The 27,080-nt window shown below is 37.9% G+C and overlaps 1 protein-coding gene across 3 annotated transcripts in view; it reads left to right on the top strand.

Moving 5' to 3' along the window:
- jmjd1cb (jumonji domain containing 1Cb) overlaps positions 1-27,080 on the top strand; it is a 108,089-nt gene that overhangs the window by 67,177 nt on the left and 13,832 nt on the right. For 2 of the 3 annotated variants that reach the window (XM_078413246.1, XM_078413247.1), the window contains 13 exons: positions 165-270; positions 556-680; positions 1,112-1,255; positions 7,365-7,545; positions 7,643-9,174; positions 10,718-10,890; positions 15,158-17,325; positions 18,241-18,442; positions 20,479-20,693; positions 21,144-21,296; positions 22,905-22,997; positions 23,407-23,531; positions 25,692-25,803. In XM_078413246.1, coding sequence (XP_078269372.1) covers positions 165-270; positions 556-680; positions 1,112-1,255; positions 7,365-7,545; positions 7,643-9,174; positions 10,718-10,890; positions 15,158-17,325; positions 18,241-18,442; positions 20,479-20,693; positions 21,144-21,296; positions 22,905-22,997; positions 23,407-23,531; positions 25,692-25,803 — 5,329 coding nt within the window. The remainder of the gene's footprint in view (positions 1-164; positions 271-555; positions 681-1,111; positions 1,256-7,364; positions 7,546-7,642; positions 9,175-10,717; positions 10,891-15,157; positions 17,326-18,240; positions 18,443-20,478; positions 20,694-21,143; positions 21,297-22,904; positions 22,998-23,406; positions 23,532-25,691; positions 25,804-27,080) is intronic. The other variant, XM_078413248.1, reaches the window with a different exon arrangement.

The raw sequence follows: 27,080 nt of genomic DNA, 5'->3' as shown, positions 1-27,080 counted from the left end.
AAAAAAAAAAATCAAATTTGTGCATAAAATTATTGGAATAAATGTGTTTAGATCGGTGTAAGGTAAAGAAGTATTGTTTTTCTGAGTGATGCATGCTTAATATTAAATAATGCAAACATACTGATTTTCAAAAAATAACAGGCACTTGTTATTTTTTTTAAAAGGATGATATAGACAGTCTGAGCCCAGTTCTCAGGGACAACCCCCCTCTTCATGAAGAAGTAAAAGCCTGGGTTAAAGAACAAAAGGTTCAGGAAATTTTTATGCAAGGTATTGTTTTGTGTTTATCTTGTCGTCTTGTGGTAGAATTATTTTGTAACATAATCCAGTAACTATTTTTAATCTCGGAATGCTTTTCCATATTCAAGCTGATTGTTATGATAATAGCACTGTTTCATTATCATTTCTAATGCATGATAATTTTAAAAAGAGTCAATTATTTTAGGATGATTTATTCAACTTTTACAACATCAAAATTGATGCAAAACATTATTTCTGGCCAATTATCTTCCTATGCGATGACTAGTTGCTCAATTTGTGCTTTACACCTTGCAGGTCCCTATTCATTGAACGGCTATAGAGTGCGAGTGTACAGGCAAGATTCTGCCACCCAGTGGTTCACTGGTATCATTACTTACCATGATCTTTTAAGTCGCACTATGATCGTGATGAACGACCAGGTAAATAGATTTGAGGAAATGCTTATTAGGGCTGCATGAATTTGTTCATTATCTTTTGAAAAATCAAATGCGAGCAATGCACAAATTTCATTTAATTTTCCGTTCCTTAACTTTGCATATTTAATGATTATATATTTGTTTTCCACCTTAATGTAGGTGATGACACATACCATGGTTCAGTTTTGCTCGTGGCATATTTTTTAGTATATAAATCACAATAACAAACATTGACAGGACATTCAACAAAATGAAACAATAGTAACATCCAACAACCAGTTGAGGATGAGAAATATATAACTATTACCAGTGCTGATTGGCATTAACATGCTGTTAATTCAATGCACACTTACTGTAGTCTGACATGAGAACACTAAATGTAATTTTTTTTGTGGCATATTGTAAATGCTGTCCTGCTTTTGTGAACAAACCAGGTGCTAGAACCACAGAATGTCGATCCTTCTATGGTACAAATGACTTTTTTGGATGATGTTGTTCATTCTCTGCTGAAAGGTGAAAACATTGGCATCACATCAAGACGAAGGTCTCGCTCTAATCAAAACAGCCCTGCAGTTCATGTGAGTTTGTCAGAATCTTATTATTTAATGTAAATGCGAATTGCTCCTGTGTTTCCAGACAGCAAATCCAATTTATTTCTATAATCTCTAGTTTGTATTTTTTTTTAAACATTCTGGTCAAGTGTCTGGAAGCAGTTGGAATTCAGCAATATGATTGACTTGTTCAAATAGTGTGACATGGCGAGTTTTAATGCCCAAACTTTTAAACCTAAAATGAATGCAGTACAATGCAGCCAGTTGAGACAGCGAACTGTAAATCCACCCTGATGATCTGGTATTTCCTAAAATTATTAATGAAAATGAATAATTCCTAAAAGGTCGCATGAAAACTTTCAACTCTGTTCCTTTTGAAACATGAAAACTGATGTCCATCAAGTGAAAGTCTGTGATCTGAGAAAAAGCATATTTGTGCCATGTTTGTTTTTCTCTTTATTCATGAAAGTTAGCATCGGAAAAGATCTTTTGCTTATCATATACGGCATGTTTAATGAAATAATGCAGATTTTTCTGTATTCAGATTTTCCTGTATTCAATAGAAATAAAATTGGATTTTCAGGTTTTTTTTAAATGGTTTTGATTTTAGTTAGATTATCCCCACATTTCATCATTGTGCCCAAGACTTGATTTTAATCCATAGTGTTTTGGAGTTGCAGGTAGTTAATGTAGGTTGCAAGTTCTCAACCGATATTGCTGTCCTAATGAGAATTTGCTTTAAATTTCATGTATAAAACCTTTGAAAGGAACGTTGTTGATGGTTTTGGGAATCCAGGTATATGACAATTTAGTTTTCACCAGAACTCTTGGGATAAGACTCTCTCTGAAGAGGTTCAGAAGTTTGTGTTTGGAGTGTACAGTGACAGAAGAAGTTTTGTTTTGAAAATTAACCCGTGTAGAGCCGAATTGGTTTCTGACTTTTTAATATTTATTAACTTTAGGCATGTATCTGCCAAGCAAATTCCTGTGTCTTTAAAATCATTCCCTTGGTCCTCACCGAAGTGGCAAATAATTTCCCGTCTAGCCCTAATCCTTGTATAACTGGCTCATACAATTTTTTTATCATTTCTCATTCACAGGATATGTAATTTGCTGCCAATGCCAGGTGTAATTGCTTACTTCTAATTACTCTTGACAATTAGTACTGAGGTACCATCTTGAAATTCGACAGACTTAATAGTTTGAAGGGACTTGCTGTTTTTGAATTGCAAAATTTGAATCTAGAGACAATGAAGGAAAGGTAATTTATTTCCAGTTTGGGATACTTAGTGTCTGAGTTTATCATATCATATCATATCATATATATACAGCCGGAAACAGGCCTTTTCGGCACACCAAGTCCGTGCCGCCCAGCGATCCCCGTACATTAACACTATCCTACACCCACTAGGGACAATTTTTACATTTACCCAGCCAATTAACCTACATACCTGTACGTCTTTGGAGTGTGGGAGGAAACCGAAGATCTCGGAGAAAACCCACGCAGGTCACGGGCAGAACGTACAAACTCCTTACAGTGCAGCACCCGTAGTCAGGATTGAACCTGAGTCTCCGGCGCTGCATTCGTCATGGTTTTGGGAGGTGCTGCTGAAGGTGGCAGGTTGCTATAATCTATCATATAGATGATGCACACTGTACTGGATGTGGCAGTGCGAACTGACTACCATCAAAATTTTGTCCTGAATGGCATTGAGTTTCTTGAGTTGTTGGAGCCACACTCGCCCACAAATATGCTTTTGTGTTTTCCTTGTGGCTCGTAGAAAAGCTTTGGGGAAGCAGAAAGTGGTTCATTGCTTCTGAATATTTGGTCTTTGGTATAGTCTTGTGGCCACCATATCAATGCTAGTGCAGTTAGTTTTCTGGTGAATAGTGATTCCCAGATGTTCAAGTCAGGGAAATTCATTGTTAAGAATGCAGGTGAACATTAAATCGTGGTTATTAGAAGCTCTTAACCTCAACCCAAATCACATACAAATTGAATAAAATATCTTTAGAAAAATCCACTGTGACCTCATGGTTAGAAAGATTTGATGAAACAGTTGAAAATGCTTGGGCTTTGCACCTTGTCCTGGTGTGCTCTTGCTCAGTTCTGAGACTGAGCACTATAATCATTCTCTGTGCTAATTTGACTCTATCCACTAAAGTTTCCCCCACCTCCTTCCCATTGAAGTTTACACGAGCTTCTGGACCCTCTTAATGTTAAAGGCATTTACTTTCTTCTCACTTCTGGAATTTTTTTTGTCCGTATTTGTCACAAGACCGGAAGCCAGATGATTTCGGCAGAACACCAACCACACATGAATGAGTAATATATGATATGCAGTTGTTGTCTATTAACTTGTCCTGTTACATTGTTGATGATTAAAGGTCTGCTGATGATTGACGTCCAGTAACTACAGTTTTGTGCAAGGTGCAACAATTGGAATGCTTTCTCTTTGATCCCCATCATCATGGACGATTATAAACATTCCCATTGCACTATTCAGGAAAGAACAGGGGACCTCTTGAAAGTTTGCCCCTCGTTTAGGCTTATTGCAATCATTATTTAGTCAATCATCATGTGCGATAATTTTTCACTCTTTGAGTTCTGCTTGATCACATTAGCTTGGGCAAGATGCAAGGACTGATCTAATTGACTCTGAATTGGGTGGTGAGTATATTGGGTGGTGAGATACAGTGAGGCTTCAGCGCCAAGTAAGGCTCATAGACTGAGGTCTTGAGGCCCCACTCGCTGAACATTCCAACTGCCTTTGACAGTAGGCAAAACAGCAAGTGAACGTTCACTTCCTGCCAAACCTGAGGTGTTTGGCCGATTCTAAATGTGGCAAATCTTAAGGGCTACTAAACTGATGTAAATTCTAACAAAAAAGCAAATTTTGCTTAAAAGGTTAGAATATTGCAACCAAATTTAATTTGGATATTTGCACTATAACATAAAATTAAAATAATAAGATAAATTTCCACCCCCATTCACCAGGTTGCGAATTCCCATTCAAATGTACAGGGTCTCCAAAGCCTTGTAGAACAGCGATACAGCAAAGTGAAAGGTGCAATGACATTAAATAAGTTTCAAACTTAAGTTGAAGGTGAAGTTAGAGACTTGTGTGAGTAAGGCTAAACCTGGGAGAACCACTGGCTTCGGCCAGCAAATTTCTCCAAATTGTTGTCTTATTTTCAATTGCTGTGCACAAACTAGCTGCCATGTTTTCTCAAAGCACTTCATTACCATGTCTGAAACACTACTTCAGTGAATATTGTGAATAATGCAATGTAAATAGAACTTTTTTTTTCACCTGTGATTTCCACCTTTAAATTTATTGTGAGCTTTATTACTTGTCTTCAGTTCTTCCCTAGGTTAATTTTCCATTACATTCCTATTGTACGGCGATTCACTATCGTTATTTTATATCGTGCTTCTGGTGTGCACAAATTTTGCAGGAAACAAAATATTTTTACATTTTACAAAATATATACAAAACAAAAACAGAGTAAAACTCTTAATGCGTTCCTTCTGTGTCTATGCACTCAGTTTTGCTGTTTTATACCTGGTCTTGTTAGCACCTCTCATTTCCCTTACTTATAGCACCATTGCTACTCGTATCCCCCTGGGTTGATATCCCTTCCCTTGTTTGAGGCATTTCCCTACCAGAATCAGCCCCTCAATGTCCCTTGACAGACCGTGGTCCTCCCACACAGAGCTGTCAAGTAGGCCCTCAGATGTGTGTCCCTCAGATTCCTGCAGTCTGGATTCAGTTCAGTTTAGTTTATTGACACGTGTACCGAGGTACAGTGAAGAGCTTTTGTTGTGTGCTATGCAGATTGGTCTAGTCGGTGAGATTACCATTAAACACAGGAAATATAAGCAAGAATGGTTCTCTTTATCCCTTGCCATTCATGTTTTGAAATAGTCTTGCATATTCATAGTTTCTCTGTTGAGAGTGATCAGCCATGATCGCATTGAATGGCGGTGCTGGCTCGAAGGGCTGAATGGCCTACTCCTGCACCTATTGTCTATTGTTTCTGATTTTCTGAGTTTGGTTTTACCTCAAAGTGTTAACCTCAATTTTAATTATCATCATTGCCAGCCTGCTTGTCACATGGTTCATCCTTCAACATTTTTCCTCTATCACACACACACACACACACACACACACACACACACACACACACACACACACACACACACACACACGTGTTTGAAATGAATATTTTTGCCCATGGATATTTTCTAACAATCTCAAAGTCAGGTTCCTTGTCATTTTAAATCATTGGTGAGTGTTGGGGCATACTATTTGTCCTTTTATTGTACAGGAGTATGAATATCTTTCTAGTTCTATCTTTCAATTTGTGCACCTGCAAACGGTGATAGTTTGATGTCCAATTTTCCGTCTTTACAGTTGGCATTTTATAAGCAGGTCAATTGCTAAGTTCAAATGCTTGGACATCTGCAGCAAGAAGTAATTAACTAAATTTAGATGGACCACATGAAAATAAAATGTATGGAGGAATTCCTCTGTTTAAATTGTAGAAATATGTGAAATAGATGGAAGATATTCAGCCGATTGTACCTCTGGCCTGAAATGCACTTCATCTTATGTCTACTTTGCACCCCTCAGTGTATAACCCCGCACGTTATGAATCTTTAAGTGCTCATCCAAATACTTTTTATATGCGGTGATGGTTTCTGCCTCCACCAACCTTGCAGGTGATGAAATCCAGTCCCTCACTACTATTTGGTGAAATATTTTTTTTCTTGAAATATCTCTAATCTCCCTTTCTGACTTGTCTGTATGCGGCCTCCATTGCCATAATGAGGCCCAATGTAAACTAGAAGGATAACTTCTTATCTTCCATCAAGACACTTTACTTCTTTTTGGAATGGACATTGAATTTGCAACTGGAGGTAAATTGCTCTCATAATTTCCCATATGCTAACATCTCTTTCCCACACTGTTGCATTTTTATGCCGTACTAATGATCAGCACTCGTGCTTCCTATCACCTGATCTGTCTTAACCTATTTCCATATGGTCTTTTATCTTGCACAACATTGTTCACTTCAACTCTGCTTTGAAAACTAATCTCTCCACTCTTGCCCTTGTTCTGAGGAAGGGTTGTTGATCTGAAATGGTGACTCATTTCTCTTTGTACAGATGCTGCTTGACTGGCTGAGTTCCAGCATTTCTGTTTTTGTTTCAGATTCAAACATTTGCAATGTTTTTTATGTTTTCTACTAAGTCACTGATCTCTCTGCTAAGGGAAATGGCCCCTTACTATTTACCTAAGTCCGCGTGTTCCATAATTTTATACACCTAATTTTAATCTTGCTCTTTCAATATAACCATAATTATACTTGGCAACAAAGTCATAAGTATCCTTTACACTCTGAGTTTATTCGTCCTATATCATTAATTCTGTTAAGTATAGTTTAGAGATACAGCGCGGAAACAGGCCCTTCGGCCCACCGAGTCTGCAGCGACCAGCGATCCCTGCACATCAACATTTTCCAACACACCAGGGACAATTTTTAAAAAACATTTATAGCAAGCCAATTAACCTACAAATCTGTACGTCTTTGGAGTGTATGAGGAGAAACGCACTCAGGTCACAGGGAGAATGTACAAACTCCGTACAGACAGCACCCGCATTCAGGATCGATCTTGTGTCTCTGGCGCTGTAAGGCAGCAACTTTATCACTGCGCCACCGTGCCGCCAAGTGGTGACGAGAACAGCATAAGTCTGCATAGCCTTTTGCACAGTTCTGCCCTGACCTCTCTGGTCTTGCATTCTAAGCTGTGACCTATAATGGTTAGAATTCCACTCTTCCTATTTGCCACATCTTGGACATTCCTATTCAAGAAGTACAATATTAATATGTTTCTCGACACATTTCACTTCAACTATATATAGGGGATCCCCTTATCTTCTTCACCTACTTGCATGTCTTAACCTCATTCTTTTCTAGGCTAAATTGTTGATTATCAATCACATTTTTCCTCAAAATCATTAACCACCTCCTGAAGGTAGATACAATGAAGTTTATTGAATTTTTTAGTAATGCCTATTACAGCACATGCACTGAAAATTGTAAATAGTATTATTTTGGTCATATCTAGGGTCATTACACCCGCGCTCAAGCCAATAGCCCACGATTGGCGATGAATTCTCAGAATTCATCAGGCAAGCAGAATCAGCAGCAACACCGAATGATCCGTTCAAATAAAAGGAAAGAATCTGATTGTAGCATTCTGGAAGAAGCTAAAATGGAGGATAAATGTGAAAACCCTGTAAAAGAAGGTAAAATCACATGTTTTGATTTGTTTTCATTTCTTCTCACATTGAGTATTTTTAAAGTATATTAACTAGATAAACATATTCCATATTTTTCATATAGAATCTTCAAAGAGCAAAGCAAAACAGTCGGTTAATAAAAGGAGAAAGCCAGTTGAAGATGAAAAGCAAGTGACTTCAGAAAGACTGAGAACAAATAATAATTCGGACACTGAAAGCAGCGAGTCTGAAAATTCTGTGAATAAAGTCATCTTAGATTCTTCGTCTGAGCAGAGTTCAGAAACTGAATTGCCAAACAAGATAACTTTGGATGATAATAAAGATGAAAATATCTTACAGAAAAAACAAGAATCTGGGGAAAAGATGGTAATTGATAATTCAGCTCTCTGTAATAAGATTAACAAGGAGAATGAAACTCAAAGGCCTGAACTAGTTGACAATAAAATTGATCTCCATAAGCTGAAAGTTGATAGTCAACAGAGCATAAAATCCCAAGAAGTAACTGGTGGGTGCATTGTAGAAGTAATGACAACTAGTGAATCTGTGGAGCCATATCCAGATAAGCTGTTAAATGTATCTGAACAGAAATCTTTCCTTGGTATCAGTAATGGAACTTTATCAAATAATGTGCTTCAGGAAGCTGTTGATACCTGTTCCCTCAGTCTCGCATCGCAGAAACTGGAAGTTGACACTCTAAATCCAACACATACCGTTTCAAAAAAACACAAATCAGATATTCAAAAATCAGAGGTAGACGTAGATCTGAACAGAATTAACAAAAAAGTCAAATCTCAAGTTGATGAATTTTCAGTTGTTAATGATTACAATAGTGGTTTGGAAAAAGAAAAAGCATTTAATGCTTCTGGACCACAATCCAATCTTCCTGTTCTTGCTATCAACAAAATCAGTAAATCAAATAAAGCGACCACTTCACCTGAAACACTGAAGCCTGAAATATCTCATCCTCGTAGCCCAGCTGCTTCAGTTTCCAGACCAACTTCAAGGTGTAAAAATGGGTCATCAAGTCTCCAGCCTTTGTGTGCAAGAACAATTGTGGAAACGACAAGAAGCCCTTTAATTGTTGATAAAAATGAACATTTTACTGTATACAGGGATCCTGCTTTGGTTGGACCTGAGGCAGTAACAAAATCTTTGTCACCATATTTGCACCCGCATCATCACCCACTTCACACTTCATCACATTCAACTTGTTTGACCACAAATAGCTCTAATTTATCTGTAAGAGTGTCATCACATAATTGTGCCGGATCTCCACAGACTTCTGGTTCCCGAGCTCTCAACAGCGCCCTTTCCCACTCAGTTCATTCTTCCCATCTCCTTCCTAAAGTAATACCAGGAATTCCATCAGCATCTTTGGTGTGTGGGCATTTAGATACTGTGCATGCAAGAAATTTAAACCCTTTAGCGCTGGCACATTGCCAGCAACAGTTTTTACAGCAGCAATCATCTCAGCTCCTTGGCCGGACCCATCCATCTACTCCTTATAATCATCTTGGACTCTATCCTGTTATCTGGCAGTATTCAAATGGCACTAATCTGTCTTCGGGTCTAAGCTTGACCTCATCTAAGTGGATTCACCCTGAAAACTCAGTGAGTGCTGAAGCTTTTAGGAGGGTATGTTCCTTTGTTACATATTACACTGTACAAATGTGATGATTTATATGTACCTTGTGGTTGCATTTTTACCGTTCCCGCGACAGTATTCAGCATTGGTGTATATTTTCTGTTGCACGTTAAAATTTAACTTACTTGAAGAATAACTGTTTAGAAGTTGTAATCTATTATTGATGATGGTAAATCCATCTTAAAATTTGCAATTTTAAACAATTTTGATTGCAAACTATTGCAATGGAAAGATTACAAACTTATTTATGTTTTAGTTCATAAGTATATCTCGTACTCGAGTGGCTTATGTTTTGGGGTGGTAATAAGTTAAGACTTCAGATGATATCTAGTTCAGTGAAAATTAATTAATGTATACTTCAGGCAAATAGTTACTGACCAGCATTTTATTAAAATCAGGCATAGATTTTTTTTAAATCAGATGCTGCAGTCCTTTTAATGCTTCCAAGCTTAATTCTCCAGAGTACTTCCTGATTTTGACCTGGACTTTTCTGTCAAATTCCTGATCATAATCTCAGCTCCCTTAGCCTGATCGAAAATCAGATGGTGCTGAGTAGCTACTGAGAGCCAAACCAGAAAAGAAAGGGAATAGGTGTAGCATATCTGGCCAGCTTTATGCTCAAGGTAATAGAATTGTATAAGACGAAAAATAATTGTAACAGAAAATATCCTAAATATTTTAGCTTTTGTTTTGCTAAAATTGTGTAATTAAAATGAAAATGAAAACTTGCATGCTCTCAATGGAGAGCAGCCAAGATGAACTCATTCATATTCCTGTCCCCCATTTTCAAATGTTCATTTTTATCACGCAAGTTCAAGAAAGGCAGGTTGCTTGTTGTCAAATAATTAACATATGATAGGAGATAATGGTTTTGCTTTCCTACTTTTATTACTGCGTTCAGGAGGTATTGGATCTGACCAATAGATCTAAATTGAATTCACCAGAGCAGGGTGGCTCAGTAATGCAAGCTAGTTTGGGTGCTACAAATTCAATACTAGCCTCTGGTGCTGTTTGGAGTGGAGTCTACATGTTTTCCCTGTGACTGCTCTGGTTTCCATCATATCCTACAGATGTATAGGTTGGTAGGTGAAATGGCTACTGTGAATTGTATAAGTAAGTGGTAGAATCTCCCAAGTTAATGAGAATGCGGGGAAAATAACATGGGATTGGGGCAAATAGGTGGCTTGGAGAGCCATTTATTATGCTGTTATGTTATTATGCTGTTTAATGCTATTACATTTATGTTATCTATATCTATTGTCCAGGTTGAATATTTAAGTTGAATATTTAAACTGAAAAACAGCTGGAGCAGGATTATTTGTAACATGGTAGCTGGAATTACTCAATGAGATGAATATTTAATGCCTTTCTTATGTTACTTTACTCATTAATCAAGTTTATGCTTTCTGTGGTACAATTAGACTAAAAACAAATGGCATTTCTAACTGAGGAATTAATTGCACTTAATTTCTGTGCCTTCAGCTTCTGAGAATGTGACATTTATTGATGCAATCATCTGTATTTTTGGAACAGAATGCATCCTGTCCTTGGCTACCTCAGCACACCTCCATGAGCTCAACTGATGGTCTGGGATTTTTAAACCACATTCCTGTTCGTCCTGCCAGTGCTGAACCTCATCGACCCTCGAAACTGGCCCTGCCTTCTAGTCCACCTTTGTCTAAGTCAACTGGAAATCATCAGAAAGAGTAAGCCTTCTGTCTCTGAAGCTATTTAAACATTTTGTTAGTCATGCTAAAGAGGGCAAATTAGGATAGAATAACAAGTTTAAAATTGTGATCAGATTGAAAGGTGCTAATCGTTTAACAGAATTGCATTTTTCTTACATCAGATTAGATAAAACTAGAAGACGGTTAGTGCAGTGCTTCTTAATCTATTTCAGTGTCATTCACCCATTCATCTTCCTCTAAATTTTCTTATGTTTTTGGTAATTTCCGTCTTAATCTCCCTTGTGTACAATTTTATATATATTAACTCATTCACCCCAAACGAATTTCATTCACCCTTGGGTGAACCATTCACCAGTTTAAGAAGCACTGGGTTAGGGTACCAGTGAGAGATTATAGGGGACCTAAGGGGGACCTTTTTATGGTTGATGAGTACCTGGAAAAGACTGACTGACAGAGTGGTGGGATCAGAGTTGCAGATAGCATTTAACAATTGTCTAGATGAGAACTTGAATTATCAAGGCATAGAAGGCTTTGGCTCAATGCTGAAAGATGGGCTTGTTTCCATGTTGTATGGCTCCAGGACATTTACCCACAGACTACTTTTGTTCCATTGAATTGGACCAAAGGAATAGGAACTGGTGGACTAATCAAACCTGCTTTGCCCTTGAAAAAAAATCATGGTCAAATTTTTTTTTAACCTTTGCTCCATTTTCCTGCTTTTTTCCATAACGCTGGATGCTCTTAATATCTAATAAATTTTCCGTCTGTCTTGAACTCAACAATTGAGCCACCACAGCCCTCTTGGGAAGTGAATCTTTGGAGAAAAAAAAACTGGCTGTGGAAATTTCTTCTTGTCTCTATCCTAAATGGTCAAACCTTTTTTTGAGACTGTGACCCTGTCTCTTGACAATCCAACCTGGGGAAACATCAACCTGACATCTACCCATGCATCTTAATCTCTCCCATCTCTGTTCTTGAGGTACTCACCTGCTTCAAGAAGACCACTATCATTCCGGTGCCAAAATAAAGCAAGATCTCATGCCTCACTGACTACCGTCCAGTGGCCTTGGCATACACCACAATTAAGTGTTTACAGAGGCTGGTTCTGACACATTAACTCACGCCTACCAAGCAGCCTTGATCCACTGCAGTCCAACTACCGCCACAACAGGGGCCATGCCGTGTCCTTAGCCATGCACTCATTTCTGGAGCACCTGGATAAGGACACCTACGTCAAACTCCTATTCATCTATTACAGGTCTGCCTTTATTTAAAAGGCTTAGGAAGGTCAGCATATTCCCAACAACTCTCACCAACTTCCACAGATGCTCTGTAGAAACCATTCTATCGGGATGCATCACAGCCTGGTTTGGGAACTGCTCCATCCAAGACCGCAAGAATTTCAGATATCGTGCAGATCTTCACACAAACCAAGCTCCCTTCCATTGACTTCCCGTCAGCAAGGTCGGCAGCATAATCAAGGACCAGTCGCATCCTGGTCACTCCATCTTCTCCCCTCTCCCAACAAGAGTCGCCTCGAGTGCAATCTTGACCTCCCATCTACCTCCTTGGAGGCCTTTGAACTATCCTCTTCAGAAGGGTCTTGACTCAAAACGACACCTATTCCTTTTCTCGAGAGATGCTGTCTGACCCGCTGAGTTACTCCAGCTTTTTGTGTCCATCTTTGGTTTAAACCAGCATGTGCAGTTCCTTCCGATGCAAATCTTCAATTGGACCTTATCTTGCACTAAATGTTACATCCTTTATCTTTGCACTGTAAACGCCTTGATTATAATCATGTACAGTCTATTCATTGACTGGATATCATGCAAACAAACGTTTTTCACTGTACCTCACTACATGTGACAATAATAAACTGAACTAATCTAAACCCTGTAGTCCCTTAAAATGTTTGTATTTTTCAATGTAATGTCCTCTCAGTCTTTTAATTTCAAGCCCTTTTTGCTTAATCTCTCCTCTCATGACAAATCTTCCATCCCAGGAATTAATTTGTTCACCATTGCTTCATTCCTATTGCTAATATATTAGTCTTTGCCTCAAGAGATCAGATCTATATTCACTACTCCAGATTTGTCTTACCATGGCTCTTGTTAATAATAATTGTACTCAAATTCTCTTGTTTGCCTTCTGAATTGCTTGCTGTATCTGTATTTTAACTTTAAGTGATTTGTGAGTGTGTCTGAGCACTAACACCTTTTAATCGCTCTCCATTTAAAATTATTTCACCTTTTTGCTACTTCTACCGATGCTGCCTCGGTCCCTCCAACACTGTTTTTGGCTCACAGTCCAGTGGCCTAATCCACCTACTCCTTCAACTGTGACCACTGCAAATGCGCCATCTATCGCCTCCTAATGCCCTTCTGCTATGTTCCTTAGAGCGCAGGAGGCTGAGGGGTGATCTTAAGGAAGGTGTATAAAATCGTAGAGTCATACAGCATGGAAGCAGGCCCCATGGCCCAATTCATCCATGCCGACCAAAATGGGGCAGCTTGGTTGGCAGGAACGAGTTGGACCAAAGAGCCTGCTTCCTTACACTTATTACTCTTATTTGACTACTTTCACTGTTACTGATGTTAACCAGTCTTTAATTTGGTGTTTTCTCTCTCCCTTCTGATCTGTCAGATCTTTTCTAGAATATGTGATATTTGAAGATAACTGCCAGTGCATTTCCTTCAAAAGGATGTGTGTCTTTAGGTCTTGGGGATTTTTTATCTTTCACTTCTATTCATTTCTCCAGTGTGATTTTATTTATCTAACACTAATGCACTCTAAACATGTATAGCTCACAATTTTCAGGTTTCCTGCATTGTCCTTTATGAAGACACAGACACAATATTTTATTCAGTTTCTTTTCTTCCGCAATATAATTTATCCTGACTTAGCCTGTAAAAACATCAGGATCACAAGAAAATGTGAGCAGGAGTTGACCACGAGGCCCTTCAAAACTGCTCTGCCGAGGAATGTTATCTTTTTTTCCATCTTGCCTATCAAGATAAAGTCCTACAATTATGTTTTTGCCAGCTTACTGTCATGTTGTACTTTCCCTTACATTACCAATGGCTTGGAACTCCTTTTATTAATGAGGAGGGCAGTGTCTAAACTAGGAAGTATAAATTAGAGTGCCAAGTAGTACAGGAAAGAAAATAAGGGGGGTTGGGGGGGGGGGGGAAGTGATTGGATTGAGTAGTAAAAGAAAAAAAGGATAGTTAAACATTTTAAAAAATATCTCCAGGAGTTATTAAATTGCCCATCAACCATGCAGGTTGCCCATGTTGAACAAGTGAGTAAAATCTTAATTAAAATTAAACAATTATGTGGTATTGAAAATATATATTTTTAAATGTGGAGATTAAAACTCCACATTTAAAAATATATATTTTCAATACCACATAATTGTTTAATTTTAATTAAGATTTTACTCACTTGTTCAACATGGGCAACCTGCATGGTTGATGGGCAATCAAAAGATTGTTGCATTTGACTCTATTCATTCAGACACTGAAATTTGGTCTGTGATTGGCAACCTATTGAGGGTGAGCACTGATAACCTTGTTGCTGAGCTGGAAAATGCTGGACCTCGACTGCACTTTGCAGTCACCCCATTGCGTTTGCCTCATGTGCAAAGAAACAGAAATAAGTCCTGCCCACTAATTGACATGTGGTCAGAAATCACTTTCATGTTTTATAAATATGATGATAAGAAGCATTTAAAACATATGAGAAAAGTTTTAAATAATTGACTGCTGTGATTCATATAATACACCACAACTTAATATATTAAAAGTATGTTATTAGATCTATGTGATTTGAACAAACTGCTGGAGGAACTCAATGGGTCAAGCAGCATCTGTGAAGGATTGGTGCTGAAACAAGGTATCGGACAAAATATCAACCATCCCTTTGCCTCCATGGATGCTGCTTGGCCTGCTGAGTTCTGCCAGTAGTTTGTGGCAGATACAAGCATCTGCAGTCACTCTTGTGGCTCTATAATTTGGAATATATTGACAATGAAAAATACTGTATGAATGAAGGTTCTATTTGATGATTAGTCCAAATGCTGTTTGTGAAATATTGAAACATAATGCAATGGATAAAAGTTATTTTCACGTTGATTCATTAACAAATTAATTATTATTGTTTAAAAAATGCATGTGTTATAAGGTGAAAATGAATATGCAAAAAAATTGCAGAAATTTGAGTGAGTATTCTGCCAGGGAAATCATTGTTATAATCATCACATCTGTTTCTTTTGCTTTTTAAATAGAAAAATTGACAAGAAAACTGTAATTGATTCATTCCATTCTGTTACTTCTGCTCAAATGAAGCTTGAATTTAATCATGATGGACATTCACACGGGGTGGAAAGCCAGCTGACCCAAGGATTCATGAACACCGTTCTTTGTCAGAATAAGCCAAAAAGATCACTCCCGGAACAAATTGACAGTCACAATATGTATAAAGAAGAGAGTCGTAAGATTTTGCAGGAGAGCATTGAAGCAGCTCGTCTTGCTTCCACAGTCAAGCCAAATGAATTTGTGAAATATGGCCTTTCTAGAATTCCATCTTTGCCTCCTGATAGTCTAAAACCCCAGAACATAAAACAAGATAGAGAAACTAAGTATTATGCAATTCAACTTTATGCATCAAAGAACTCGGTACCTCATTCTGTGCCCCAGAGCAACTATTTTACTACTTTGTCAAACAGTATTATAAATGAGCCACCTCGGTTATATCTGTCTAAAGATGCATGTCCTTATGCTGAGAAAACAAATTCTTCAACCCCTGCTCTCCTTTCCTATAATAAGACTCTTTCCAAGTTGCCTCCACTTATTAAGCATCAACCTAAAGGTGAGGGATCAGTTGGCAAACCTACAGAACAGTTTTCCCATCAAGTGACTTCTCAGAATGCCGTCTCAAATACATCTGATCACAGGGGAATGACAGAACAGTTGCCCGTTCTGCCATCAAATACCACGAGAGGTATGCCATCTCTGCAAAGAGCCCCTATTTACCAACATCCATCTCATCACATTATGGAACGGAAGGAAGGTAATTATCGCAATCTGTCCCCACCGACCTTAACTCCAGTACTCCCTGTCAATGCAGCTAAGCTTTCTGATTTGCAGAAACCACCAACTTTATTGCCAGAGCCGAGGCCTGGAGTAAAAAATTGCACAAACAATCGAACAGTCACTTCTAATGACAGCTGGAACACCAGTACCGGATTTATTCGTAAGCCAGTTTGCCATTTGGACAACAAAAACAGTGATGTCATACAAGTTTCCCCAGCATCTGTCATTGTAAGATCATCTTCCACGGTTAAGCAAGAAATTAAAGCAGAAATTCAATGTAATGCAAAGGATTCTGCAAGGTTAGAAAGGCAAACAAATTCATTTGATTCAAAATTCAAAGAAGTGTGTAAAGTCATATTGCCTAACTTGAATTTGGATACTGCAAGTGGAGAACATGAGAAAAAGTTAAAAGCTTTTCTTCCAGACAGTAATTCGAGCTCCAGTGCTGTCAACAACTCTTTCAATAATAGCAGTGCTTACCCCTCAACCTCTGTAACCACACCAATTAACATTGTAAGTGGCGAAGAAACAAATAAAACCTCATGTCAGTCGTACACGCCAGTCAATAGTATAGCAGGACAAATTATTCCCAAATCTTCAGATCATTTTAAAATACAGGTACAGGAATGCATAAGTGATACCACATCTACTGCAATTTGCACAGCAGTTGCTGCAAGAACAGGAAGCACTGTGCAAAGTGACACAGGAATCTCAAGCACAACTGATTATTACCAGTTGAAGAAACACAAAGCAGCGCTGGCTATGGCCCATTCTGGAAGTACTCTTCCTAATAACAATGAATCTGCAAGCCTTAAATATGCTAAAAGTTCAATATCTCTACCTCCCAAAAATACTGGAACATTTGGTATATTTTGTAAAGTAAATTCTGTCACCAATGGTCAGATTTCTCAATCCAATCAACCAAGTTTTCACACAAAACTGAAGAAAGCTTGGCTAACTAGACATTCTGAAGAAGACAAAAACACATGTAAAATGGAAAATTCAGGGACTACAGGGAATGATGCAAAGAAGCCAATTACGATTAATTCTTCGGCTTCCACAACAAATGATGTGGACAAGAAGGCACAATCTGATGAAGGGAAAGGTGAGCAGGAAGAAAGAAAAACCAGAGGAACAAAAAGAACTTATGAATCAGAGGTGTCAGATGACTGCGATGTGTCAGATGAATGTGGAAATAAATTGGAGCACCGTGTCAAGCGTCAACCCAAACCAACCTACAAAAAGAGGCAAAATGACCTGCAAAGACGAAAAGCTGAAACTGAGAGGGAGGATGTGGAAATAAAGCCAAATGGTACATTATATAGGAATACAAAGGAAAAGAAAAATAAACTTCAGAGCAGTAAGTGGGCTAAAGTTCAATTAATGTATAATTTGATTTGCATTTATAGTTCCAAATTATTAATATATAGGAATTATGTACCCTTATAATTGGATGTCGTGCAATGTTGACAAGTCTTGTGGATAATCACGCATTTGAATGAACTATTAATTTTAATATTTGTTCGTGTGATCAAGGTTGAGATGACAGGGCAGTACTATTTTATTATTAGGTCTTAAAGTTAGTCAATTATGGAATCAAAATTGCTAATTAATCCTGATAAATTAATGATATGTCCCTTGCAGAAATGGCCATGTTTAGTGAACCACATTTATAGACAGCTCTGACCTATGAATCCACAAATTAACAGATGTATTGGATTCCTTTTCACAATTGCATTGGGTAACTGATCTAGTTTTAAGATCTTTGGATTATTTTACTGTAAGAAGAATGTCATTGCTCTGGAGATGTACAGGGGAGATTCATCTGGATGTTGCTTAGATTGGAGGGCTTTTGTTATGAACAGAGATTGGATAGGCTGGATTTGTATTTCCTGGAAAGAAGGCTGAAAGGTGACCCAATAGAAATATACAAGATTATGAAAGGCCTAGTTAAGGTAGGTAGAAGCCATTGGTTTAAGGTGATGGAGAGGTGGTTTAGTGATCAAAGGAAAAAGTATTTTACACAGAATGGCTGATAGCTGGAATGAGCTGGAAGTGGTGGAAGAAGATACAATCACAGCATTTTAAGAGGCATTTAGGCAGGCACTTGATTTGCTGTGGATTAGAAAGCTATGGACCTAATAAGGCAAATGGGGTCAGTATAGATAGGTACAACAGTCAGCCTGGATGTGGTGGGCTGAGTGGTCCATTTCTGTACTGTATGACTCAAATACTCTGTGCTTTAGTTCTTAATATGTTTGTTCTACTTTTGCAGATGGTTTACCACGCTCTGTCTTGAAAGACTGGAGGAAAGTTAAAAAGCTCAAGCAGTCTGGAGAACCTTTTCTGCAAGATGGTTCATGCTCTGAGATAGCCTCAAATCTTCAAAAGTGCAGGGAATGTCGTATGATTCGTTATAGAAAAAATGAGGAATTCAGTCATTCAGCTGTATTCTGCAGATTCTACTACTTTCGCCGGTATGTAAATATGAGTTTGGGCTCTACACAATCATAATGTAACAAATAAGTAAAAGCTTGTTTTGCTGATTAAATTGAAGCAAATCAAGTTAACTTCATAATTCAGAGTGTGGTCTAGCATCTGTGCATAAATAATAAGGAGGACAATTATTTATTATCCAGAAATACTATTAAAAAAAAAAAAATTAGAGACAAAAGGAAAGGGATAAGAAGTTAATTAGTTTACAAAATCTGAGATATTCTAGATCTGCAAAATGTAAGAACACAAGATGCCTAATATATCAAGGGGTTTTAGTTCTCAGAGGGAATAATACTGAGTTCAACATCAGTTTGGCTATGCTCAAACATTTGAGAGCAAAGGTTTCTGGAACATGTCTTCTGAAAAGGTGATTAACACTGAAAAAATCAATAGTGAAAAGAACACAAAGGAGATCCACAGATTATATAAGGCAAAAGTTATGCGAGAAAACATTCTGCTGAGTATCCAATAAGTACAACTCTTCTGCCATTTATAAACAAGAAGAATAATAATACCACATGGGTAACCTGGAGCAAAATCTTTGGACCGTCTGGACAAATCTTTTGTTTGTTTGTTTTTATGTCTTGTTTGCTCTGTAAAGCGTCTTTGAGTTTCCTGAAAAGCGCTATATAAATTAAATGTATTATTATTATTATTATTATTAAATATCTATACTTTGCTTTTAGACTGTACAGAAATCCTGGTGGTTTGACTTCTAGCTCACCAGATGATGTTTGCAACACATCCTTTTCACTTACTGGTTCCCTTGTCCGGTGCTGTCTTTCACGCACCAGTCTCTCTGTTCCATTTCCTTTCCTCTGGCTTCCTCACTCGCTAGACCCGTGAAGATGATGAACACAATTAGATTTCTCCTTCACCTTTTGTTACTCTAATGAACAGTTTTGTTTAAAGACAACAAAAAAGAAATTGAAATGATATTTTGAATAATGCAAAATTGCCATTGATAGTGAGTGAAAGCAAAGTAAATATAGATTAGGAGTAATTGAATTTTTACCAACATTAAAAATAAATTCTGGTTTACCTTCTTTAACTGATATAAACAACTAATAGAAGATACTGTCAGATTAACAAAATTCTGGTTAATATTGGTTAATAAGTTTCTGTTTTCGACAACAAATTATAAAATTAATGGAGCTATGAAAAGACAAATCAGAACACCACGAAAGATTATATTCATAAAGGATGTAGTCACAACTGGAGCTTTTTAATGGGCTAAAATGATTCAAAATTATCAAGAGTTTTAAGAAGTTAATGATTTTTTGCATGGATTATTTATTAATAATCTAAACAACACAACATGAACTGAGAAATAGCACCACAAATGTAGGATACAGGCCCTTCTGCCCATCAAGTCCACACTGTTCAACGATTATCCTAGTGCACACGAGTTTTATCCAACACACTAAGGACGATCTACTGAAGCCAATTAACCTACAAACCTGCACGTCTTTGGAATGTGGAAGGAAACCAGACCACCTGGAGAAATCCCACACAGTCACAGGGAGAACATATAAACTCCGTACAGACAGCACCCGTACTCAGGAGCAAACCGGGTCACTGGCACTGTCAGCAGCAACTCTACCGCTGTGCCACTGTGCCGTCCCAGAGCGTTGAGTCTGCAGTTACAATATTATATAAGATATTTAATATATAATTGGATAGAGATTTGATCATCTTCTTTCGTGTATCAACTACAACAATCAAAAATGGCAATTGGTGCTTCAGAGTACCGTAGTTGACGCTTTGCTGCAAATTTTGCCAGTTCCTTAGAACTACCCAGGGTGGACGATGAGGACGTAAAGTAGCTCCCATCCCAGAGATTTGATGGTAGGCATACACAGAGAAAAGGAATGGGTGTTCAAGTAGATGGCTCAAATTGGATAAAATGCCTAATGTGCTGAGATTCTACCCTTAGTTTCTGAGAAAGAAGTTATATTTATTGAAAGCAATAAATTGCAATTTGTATTGTTATATTTTCTCCTTTTTATTTTCTCAGACTGGCATTCAGTAAGAATACAGTACTAAGGACAGATGGGTTTTCAACTCCTGATCAGTATGATGATGAAGCAATAAACTTGTGGTTACCAAGATATACCACAAATCTGAATTTGGACACCGAATCTTCCAAATATATATTAAAAAATGTTGGAGATAAATTTTGTCAAATAGAGAGATCCGAGAAGACTGCTATGACATGGTTTAAACCAGATGGTAATATTTAACCCTTAATGACCATTTTAGTCGGAGTGCTGAGGTTTCCATTTTGATATGTTTAACATGTGGAATTTTATTAAATTCTTGCAATGTAAATGGTACTGCCAAATTGTTTATTAATGTTGAGTTGACAAAGATTTTTGGTTCAAGAATTGGAAATAGATCTTTGTGTTTTGGAAGAAAATGTTGAAATTGCAAGTGTAGATAGCGTGGATAAATGTTCCTATTTGCATGTTTTGGGATATAGGCCTTAGTATATTTTTATATTGTGCAAGATATGACATTGCTTTTATGATTCATGGAACATTTAATACATTTGTTCATTATTATTTTTAAACATTAATATTTTTCGATATAACCTAAACAAAATGCAGTCAAAACTGGTGAACTTTTCCCTATTAACTGAAAGCTTCAGTGTATAGTAACATTGTTTATTTTGTATTTCAGCCAAACTAGCCTGGAAGAGAGCAGTAAAAGGAGTTCAAGAAATGTGTGATGCCTGTGAAGCCACACTGTTTAATATCCATTGGGTTTGCCAGAAATGTGGATTTGTGGTCTGTTTGGACTGTTATGAAGCAAAGGAAAGAAGGGGTTCCAAAGGTCAGTTCTGAATTAATCCGATCCATGAGTAACATAGTATGTAAGCAATAATAATTATTCAGAAATTTGGTAATTTTGATGATGGAATGGCCATTCTTTTTATGGATTGGAATGAAAATCTTTGGTAATTTCATGTTTACATTTATGCTACTGTGATCCATGCAAAATCGTTGTCTTGGAAGTATACCAAGTCATGCATTTATCAGTCTATAGGGTATTCTGCGTGTGAAATGTTAAATCTGTGCTGTTTTATGAAAATTGGATCATGATGTTTGAAAATGTGCAGTGATATTGAGATACTTCTTCAAGACTCTAGTTATGCATATACTGTGTAATACCTACAAGCTGTATACATAATTAAGATCCTTGGCATTCTGTAGTAATGAAAGATGAACTTTTTCAGAAACCTGAATGCTGCTTGAATTGATCTTTCGTTCTCTCCAAGAAATTTATGAATTCCCTCAAAAATCAGTTTCTATCATTTAAAATGGTTATAAATTGTAATGCAAGTGTCAAAATGGCTAATTGTTTCATTGATAATTATTACGAATGATTGAAATTCTCATTTTCTGGCCATAATTCTTTCAAGAAGTGTCAAAAAAAGTGTAACACATGGTTGCATCATTGTTTGCACAACCTTGCTTTATGTAAATTGGCTGAATTACAACAGTGAATGTACTTTCATGATAGATTGTCTAAAACATTTGCACGATCTGATCCAATGAAAACCTGTATCAATACAAACTTGTGCAATAGTTTTGAAACTTAAAAACAATTTATGTTATAATCTGTGGTACCTTCGCATAATTTTGTCATCTTTTTGACAGTTAAAGCTCAGTTTAAGGTTTAAACCCATTCTGGAATAAAACAGTTTGAGATGTCTTAGGCGGATTTGTCTTGTCTTGCGCACTTCAAGTGCGAAGTCCAATGTGTTGTTAAACTTGGTTTATAAAGTTCACTGGAGATCGATTGGTAAATGATTGTAAATTCAAAGGTTTCGGGAACTGTAATTCACCCATTCTCAATATAACAATATACATTAGCCAACCATTGTGAAAGAGTACTATATATGTAGTTTCAGAGCAAGCTCAAGCAGCATAAATATAGTTCTGCTAGTTAGTGTGTGAACAGCTGTCATGGGACCCAGTGGACGGGTAGCTTATTTTTAGAAGAATGAATTGGTTTAGGAGAATAAATTGATTGAAAGATACAGCATGGAAACGGGCCACCAACCATCGATCACCTGTTCACACTCATTCTATGTTATCCCACTTTCACATCCACTCCCTAAGCACTAGGGGTAATTTACGGAGTCCAATCAACCTACAAATCCGCACGTCCTTGGGATGTGGGAGGCAATGGGAGCATCTGGAGACAACCCACGTGGTCACATGGAAAATGTGCAAATTTGACTCGGATTGCATCCGATGTCAGGATTGAATCTGGGTCTCTGGAACTGAGGCAGCAGCAATACCAGCTGTACCACTGTGCCATTCTTAAATATTTCTGTTTTCATCACCTGGAATGTGTTCTTCACTGATGGAGCCTTTATAACTGTTCACATTTTACAGAGCCATAAGTGTGTATTTCTCTTTTTTATGATTGCAGCTGTTAAAGAAATTTATGTCTGGCTGAAGTGTGTCAAAGGTCAAGTTCATGATCCAAAGAGCCTGATGCCAACACAGATTATCCCTGGTTCTGGTAAGTTTCCAATCATCATATCATGGTTTAATTATGAATCTTTTTAGCAAAACCTTTGGTAAGCATGTCAAGTTCCAAAAATTAATTATGCATAATTACTTTGTCGTGTTTTAAGTTGTTCTCTTGGTATACTATGATTGTGCTTGAGAAAAGACCATTTATTTCTCCTAGAATGCAAGGACAATTTTGTCCGTTATTAAATGGCAATATCACACTGTGAAAAATAATATTTCAGAGCAGAAAACCTGCCAAAAGAAATTTGAGTCAAAATAGAATTCCTACTTATTAAATGTTCTTGAGCAAAGTGTGAAATGTTAAATAACGCTACTCATCACCTGATCAATTCTTGTGCATAATTTTGATTTGCTCTTACAACATCAAACAAATGTTTCTTTTTTTTTAATGTCAGTTTTGACAGATATTGGAAAGATAGTGCATTCCATCAAGGACAGTTGGAAAATTTCTGCAGGTTATTCTTTTAAGGAACAAAATGTACAACCTTCCAAGCTCTCTACAACGAATGGAGTTTTGCAGGTAAAGTACAGTGTTGTGAAATGCAGCTTTCTTATTACTTAATACAAGTAATTATTTCAATTGCTAAACCTCTGGTACTTTAGGTGTTCCTTTTTGGGTACATTAGGTATTCCTGCCACTCTGGGTGAAAAGTTTGCTTCACGAATTCAGAGCCTTGTATTGAGGCTACATAAATCCCGGTGGCTGATAGAAAAAGGTTTCTCTCATGCTATGATATCAACTTGCAATGTCATCAACAAATTTAAACAAAAATACTTCAAAAATAAGGGAAATTATAATTTTGGTCAAGGAAGTTTGAACTTTTGATTATATTCTACATAATTGCAAATCCTGAATCTCAGGAGGTGAAATTACCAGGATGAAATATTCCCACCAAAAGTGACTATCTGTAGAAATAAAGAAGGTGGGATTTTTGCATCTCCCATCTGTATCCAGACCTGGGTAAATAGATTTGTCTAAGGTCTACCTGCACTGATGAGCTCCACGGTTTCTGACGACCCTGTGATCTCAGTCTCTGAGACCTTTAACAGAAGATCCTTCTCAAGGTTGACCCCTTGGAAAGAGTCCACCCTTGATGGTGCACCTGGCTGCATGGACCAACTGGCTGGAGCTTTTGCGGACATCGCCATCCTCTCACTAATATGGTCGGAGGCCCCCATCTTCTTTAAAAGATCATCCATGATACCGAGAAGAGTAAGTTAACGCATAGCAACTCCTGTCTTGGTAAGGACCTGGACCCACTTCAGATCGCCTACTGCCACAACAGATCAACAGCAGATATGATCTCACTGGCTGTTCATTCTGTGCTGGACAACTTGGACACAAGAACATGTATCACAAAGAAGGTTCATCGACACCTATACTTCGTCAGGGCGGCACAGTGCTCAGTGGCAATTGCTGCCTTACAGCTTCAGAGACCAGGGTTTGATCCTGACTACGGGTGCTGTCTGTACGGAGTTTGTATCTTCTCCCTGTGACCACATACGTCTCCTACACTCCAAAGACATGTGGGTTTATAGGTTAATTGGCTTTTGTAAATTGTCCCTAGAGTGTTGCAGAGTACGAGGTGATTACTGGTCAGCACGGACTCGGTGGGCCGACGGGTCTGTAGGACAAAGCCTGTAATAAGTGGGTACAGGTGTAGGGTTGTTTTGACAGGCAGGTGGTTGGAAAAGACCAGAGATAAAAAGACAGAAGATGTGAGACAAAAGGATTAAAGAGTGGTGAATTGTGAAGCTAGAGGAAGCAATGCAGGTGGGAGGGAGAGGGGAGAAATGTGGATAGTCAAACACGAGAAGGGAATATATTGGACCTTGTATTGGGGAATGGGCGGCAGAGCATTTTGGGGTGGGGTGGCTGGAAAATGGAGGTTTGGCAGAAAAATAAAGACAAGACTTCAAGCATAATATTGAATTGCAGAACATGCACAAGTGGTAAACGGCTTTGCATCACCCCAGTTAGTGTTGATTTATTATAGTGGGGGGGGGTGGGAAGCTACTAAAAATATGAAAATTTGTTGGTTACATTGAACAGTCCCTGTTCCTGGTGTACACCGGCATCATCCCCTAACACTTTTTCCTCTACATTGATGACTGCATCGGGGCTGTCTCTTGCACCCATGCAGAACTCGTTGATTTCATCAACTTTACTGCTAATTTCCCCTGTGCCATCAAATTCACTTAGACTCTCTGAAATATCTCTTCCCTTTTTCAATCACTCTGTCTCCATCACAGGGATAGACTATCAACTGATGTCTGCTACAAACCCTACCCTGCCCAGTTCCATATGCCCATCACCCACCCCTCCTCCCCCTTTACTTAAATCCACCTATTACCCACCAGTCTCTGCCCTGCTCCTCTCTCAGTGCTACTTACCTGCTATCCCTCTCCATTCTCAGTTCTAATATACGGTCTTGACCTGAACGTTGCCTGTTCATTTCCTCTGCAGATACTACTTGTATTTCCTCCTGTGCGTTGTATTTTGCTCAAGATTCAAACATCTGCAGTTTCTTGTGTTTCAGCTGTACATAGGTCGGGAATTTATAAGCTGGGCAGGACCTGTATAGCGTTTTCTCGCGAGATAAAGGCCTTGACTAGTTTCTAATGTATTGTCTAACTTTATTTTTCTATTTTCTGTCATCTCTTTTGCCTGATTCTGCAGTGTGTCCTAAATCGCAGCACCATTAACTCAGTGGCTAAACAACTTTCAACATCGGAGAACCCAGAAACTAATGGCAATTCCAGCAGCCCTAGGATCCACATCATTGCGGAAGGTAAGTTCGCACCATTTGATTCTTACCAATATTAATGGCAAATAGAACAGAAAGCCAGAGAAAAGAAAGATAAATGGATAGTAAAAATCCAAGAATACAATATTAATCATAAGTTGACACGGTTTATTTCACCACTTTAATTTTCATATTATTTATTTATTTTTCATATTTCAGATACAGCGCGGAAACAGGCCTTTTGGGCCCACCAAGTCCGCGCCGCCCAGCGATCCCCGCACATTAACACTATCCTACACACACTCGGGACAATTTTTTACATTTACCCAGTCAATTAACCTACATACCTGCACGTCTTTGGAGTTTGGGAGGAAACCTAAGATCTCGGAGAAAACCCACGCAGGTCACGGGCAGAACGTACAAACTCCTTACAGTACAGCACCCGTAGTCAGGATTGAACCTGAGTCTCCGGCGCTGCATTCGCGGTAAGGCAGCAACTCTACCGTTGCGCCACCGTGCCGCCCTTAGCAGAAGAGTTAAAACTTGTACTGAAAACTCAATTATTGACTCATAACTCGGCCTTTAATGTTTTCCATGTGCCAAAGAACTGAGCAATGGTATTTGTGCTAAATGTCAAGGTGTATGTTACCAACTCCTATTAGCTATAGGTTTATTCACTGTATTTGTTTTTCCAGCTGAAGTTCTCTTTTATATGATGGCAGTGTGGGCAATTACAGGAAGCACTTTATGCTTGAGGAAATCTCAGTTAAAAGGCTGATGTAATGGCAAAATGCTGGAATTGTTCAGGTCAGGTTTAAGTGTTGATGCTGGATTAATATTTTAGCCTTCAAACTTGTCAAAACAGGTAAATGTCAAGGATGTGAAGGTTTTAATTGAGAATAAAGACAGAGAAAGGGACAGAATGGATAAAAGGATACGTTTGATTGGTCGAAGGGCACGAGTGATTGAATAACAAAAAGTTTGGTGCATTAAAAAATGGGGTTAATAATAGTTTGTGAAGAAGCATAATGGCTGTAGTAGAAGTGTAAATGGCAACCACATGATCATTACCAGTATGTGTATATGAAAATAAGAATAATGATAATGATTGGATTCTTAAATTCACTGTTGAGACAAATAAGTAGACACAGCCAGATCATCTCCTTCAAATTTTATTTATCCTGATTTATGTCAAATGAATTAGTGAGTTCTGCAACTTGCTAATTGTTGACCATTGTAATAAATGTTTTGTATCAACCATAGTCCCCGGAATAATACGATAACTAATTCATTTCCGACCACAGTGTTTTGGTGGGGCAAAA

The sequence above is a fragment of the Rhinoraja longicauda genome, chromosome 16, assembly GCF_053455715.1.
Source record: "Rhinoraja longicauda isolate Sanriku21f chromosome 16, sRhiLon1.1, whole genome shotgun sequence".
Lineage (NCBI taxonomy): Eukaryota > Metazoa > Chordata > Chondrichthyes > Rajiformes > Arhynchobatidae > Rhinoraja > Rhinoraja longicauda.
The sequence above is the reverse complement of the archived record's forward strand: the minus strand, read 5'-3'. Positions and strand labels throughout refer to the sequence as shown.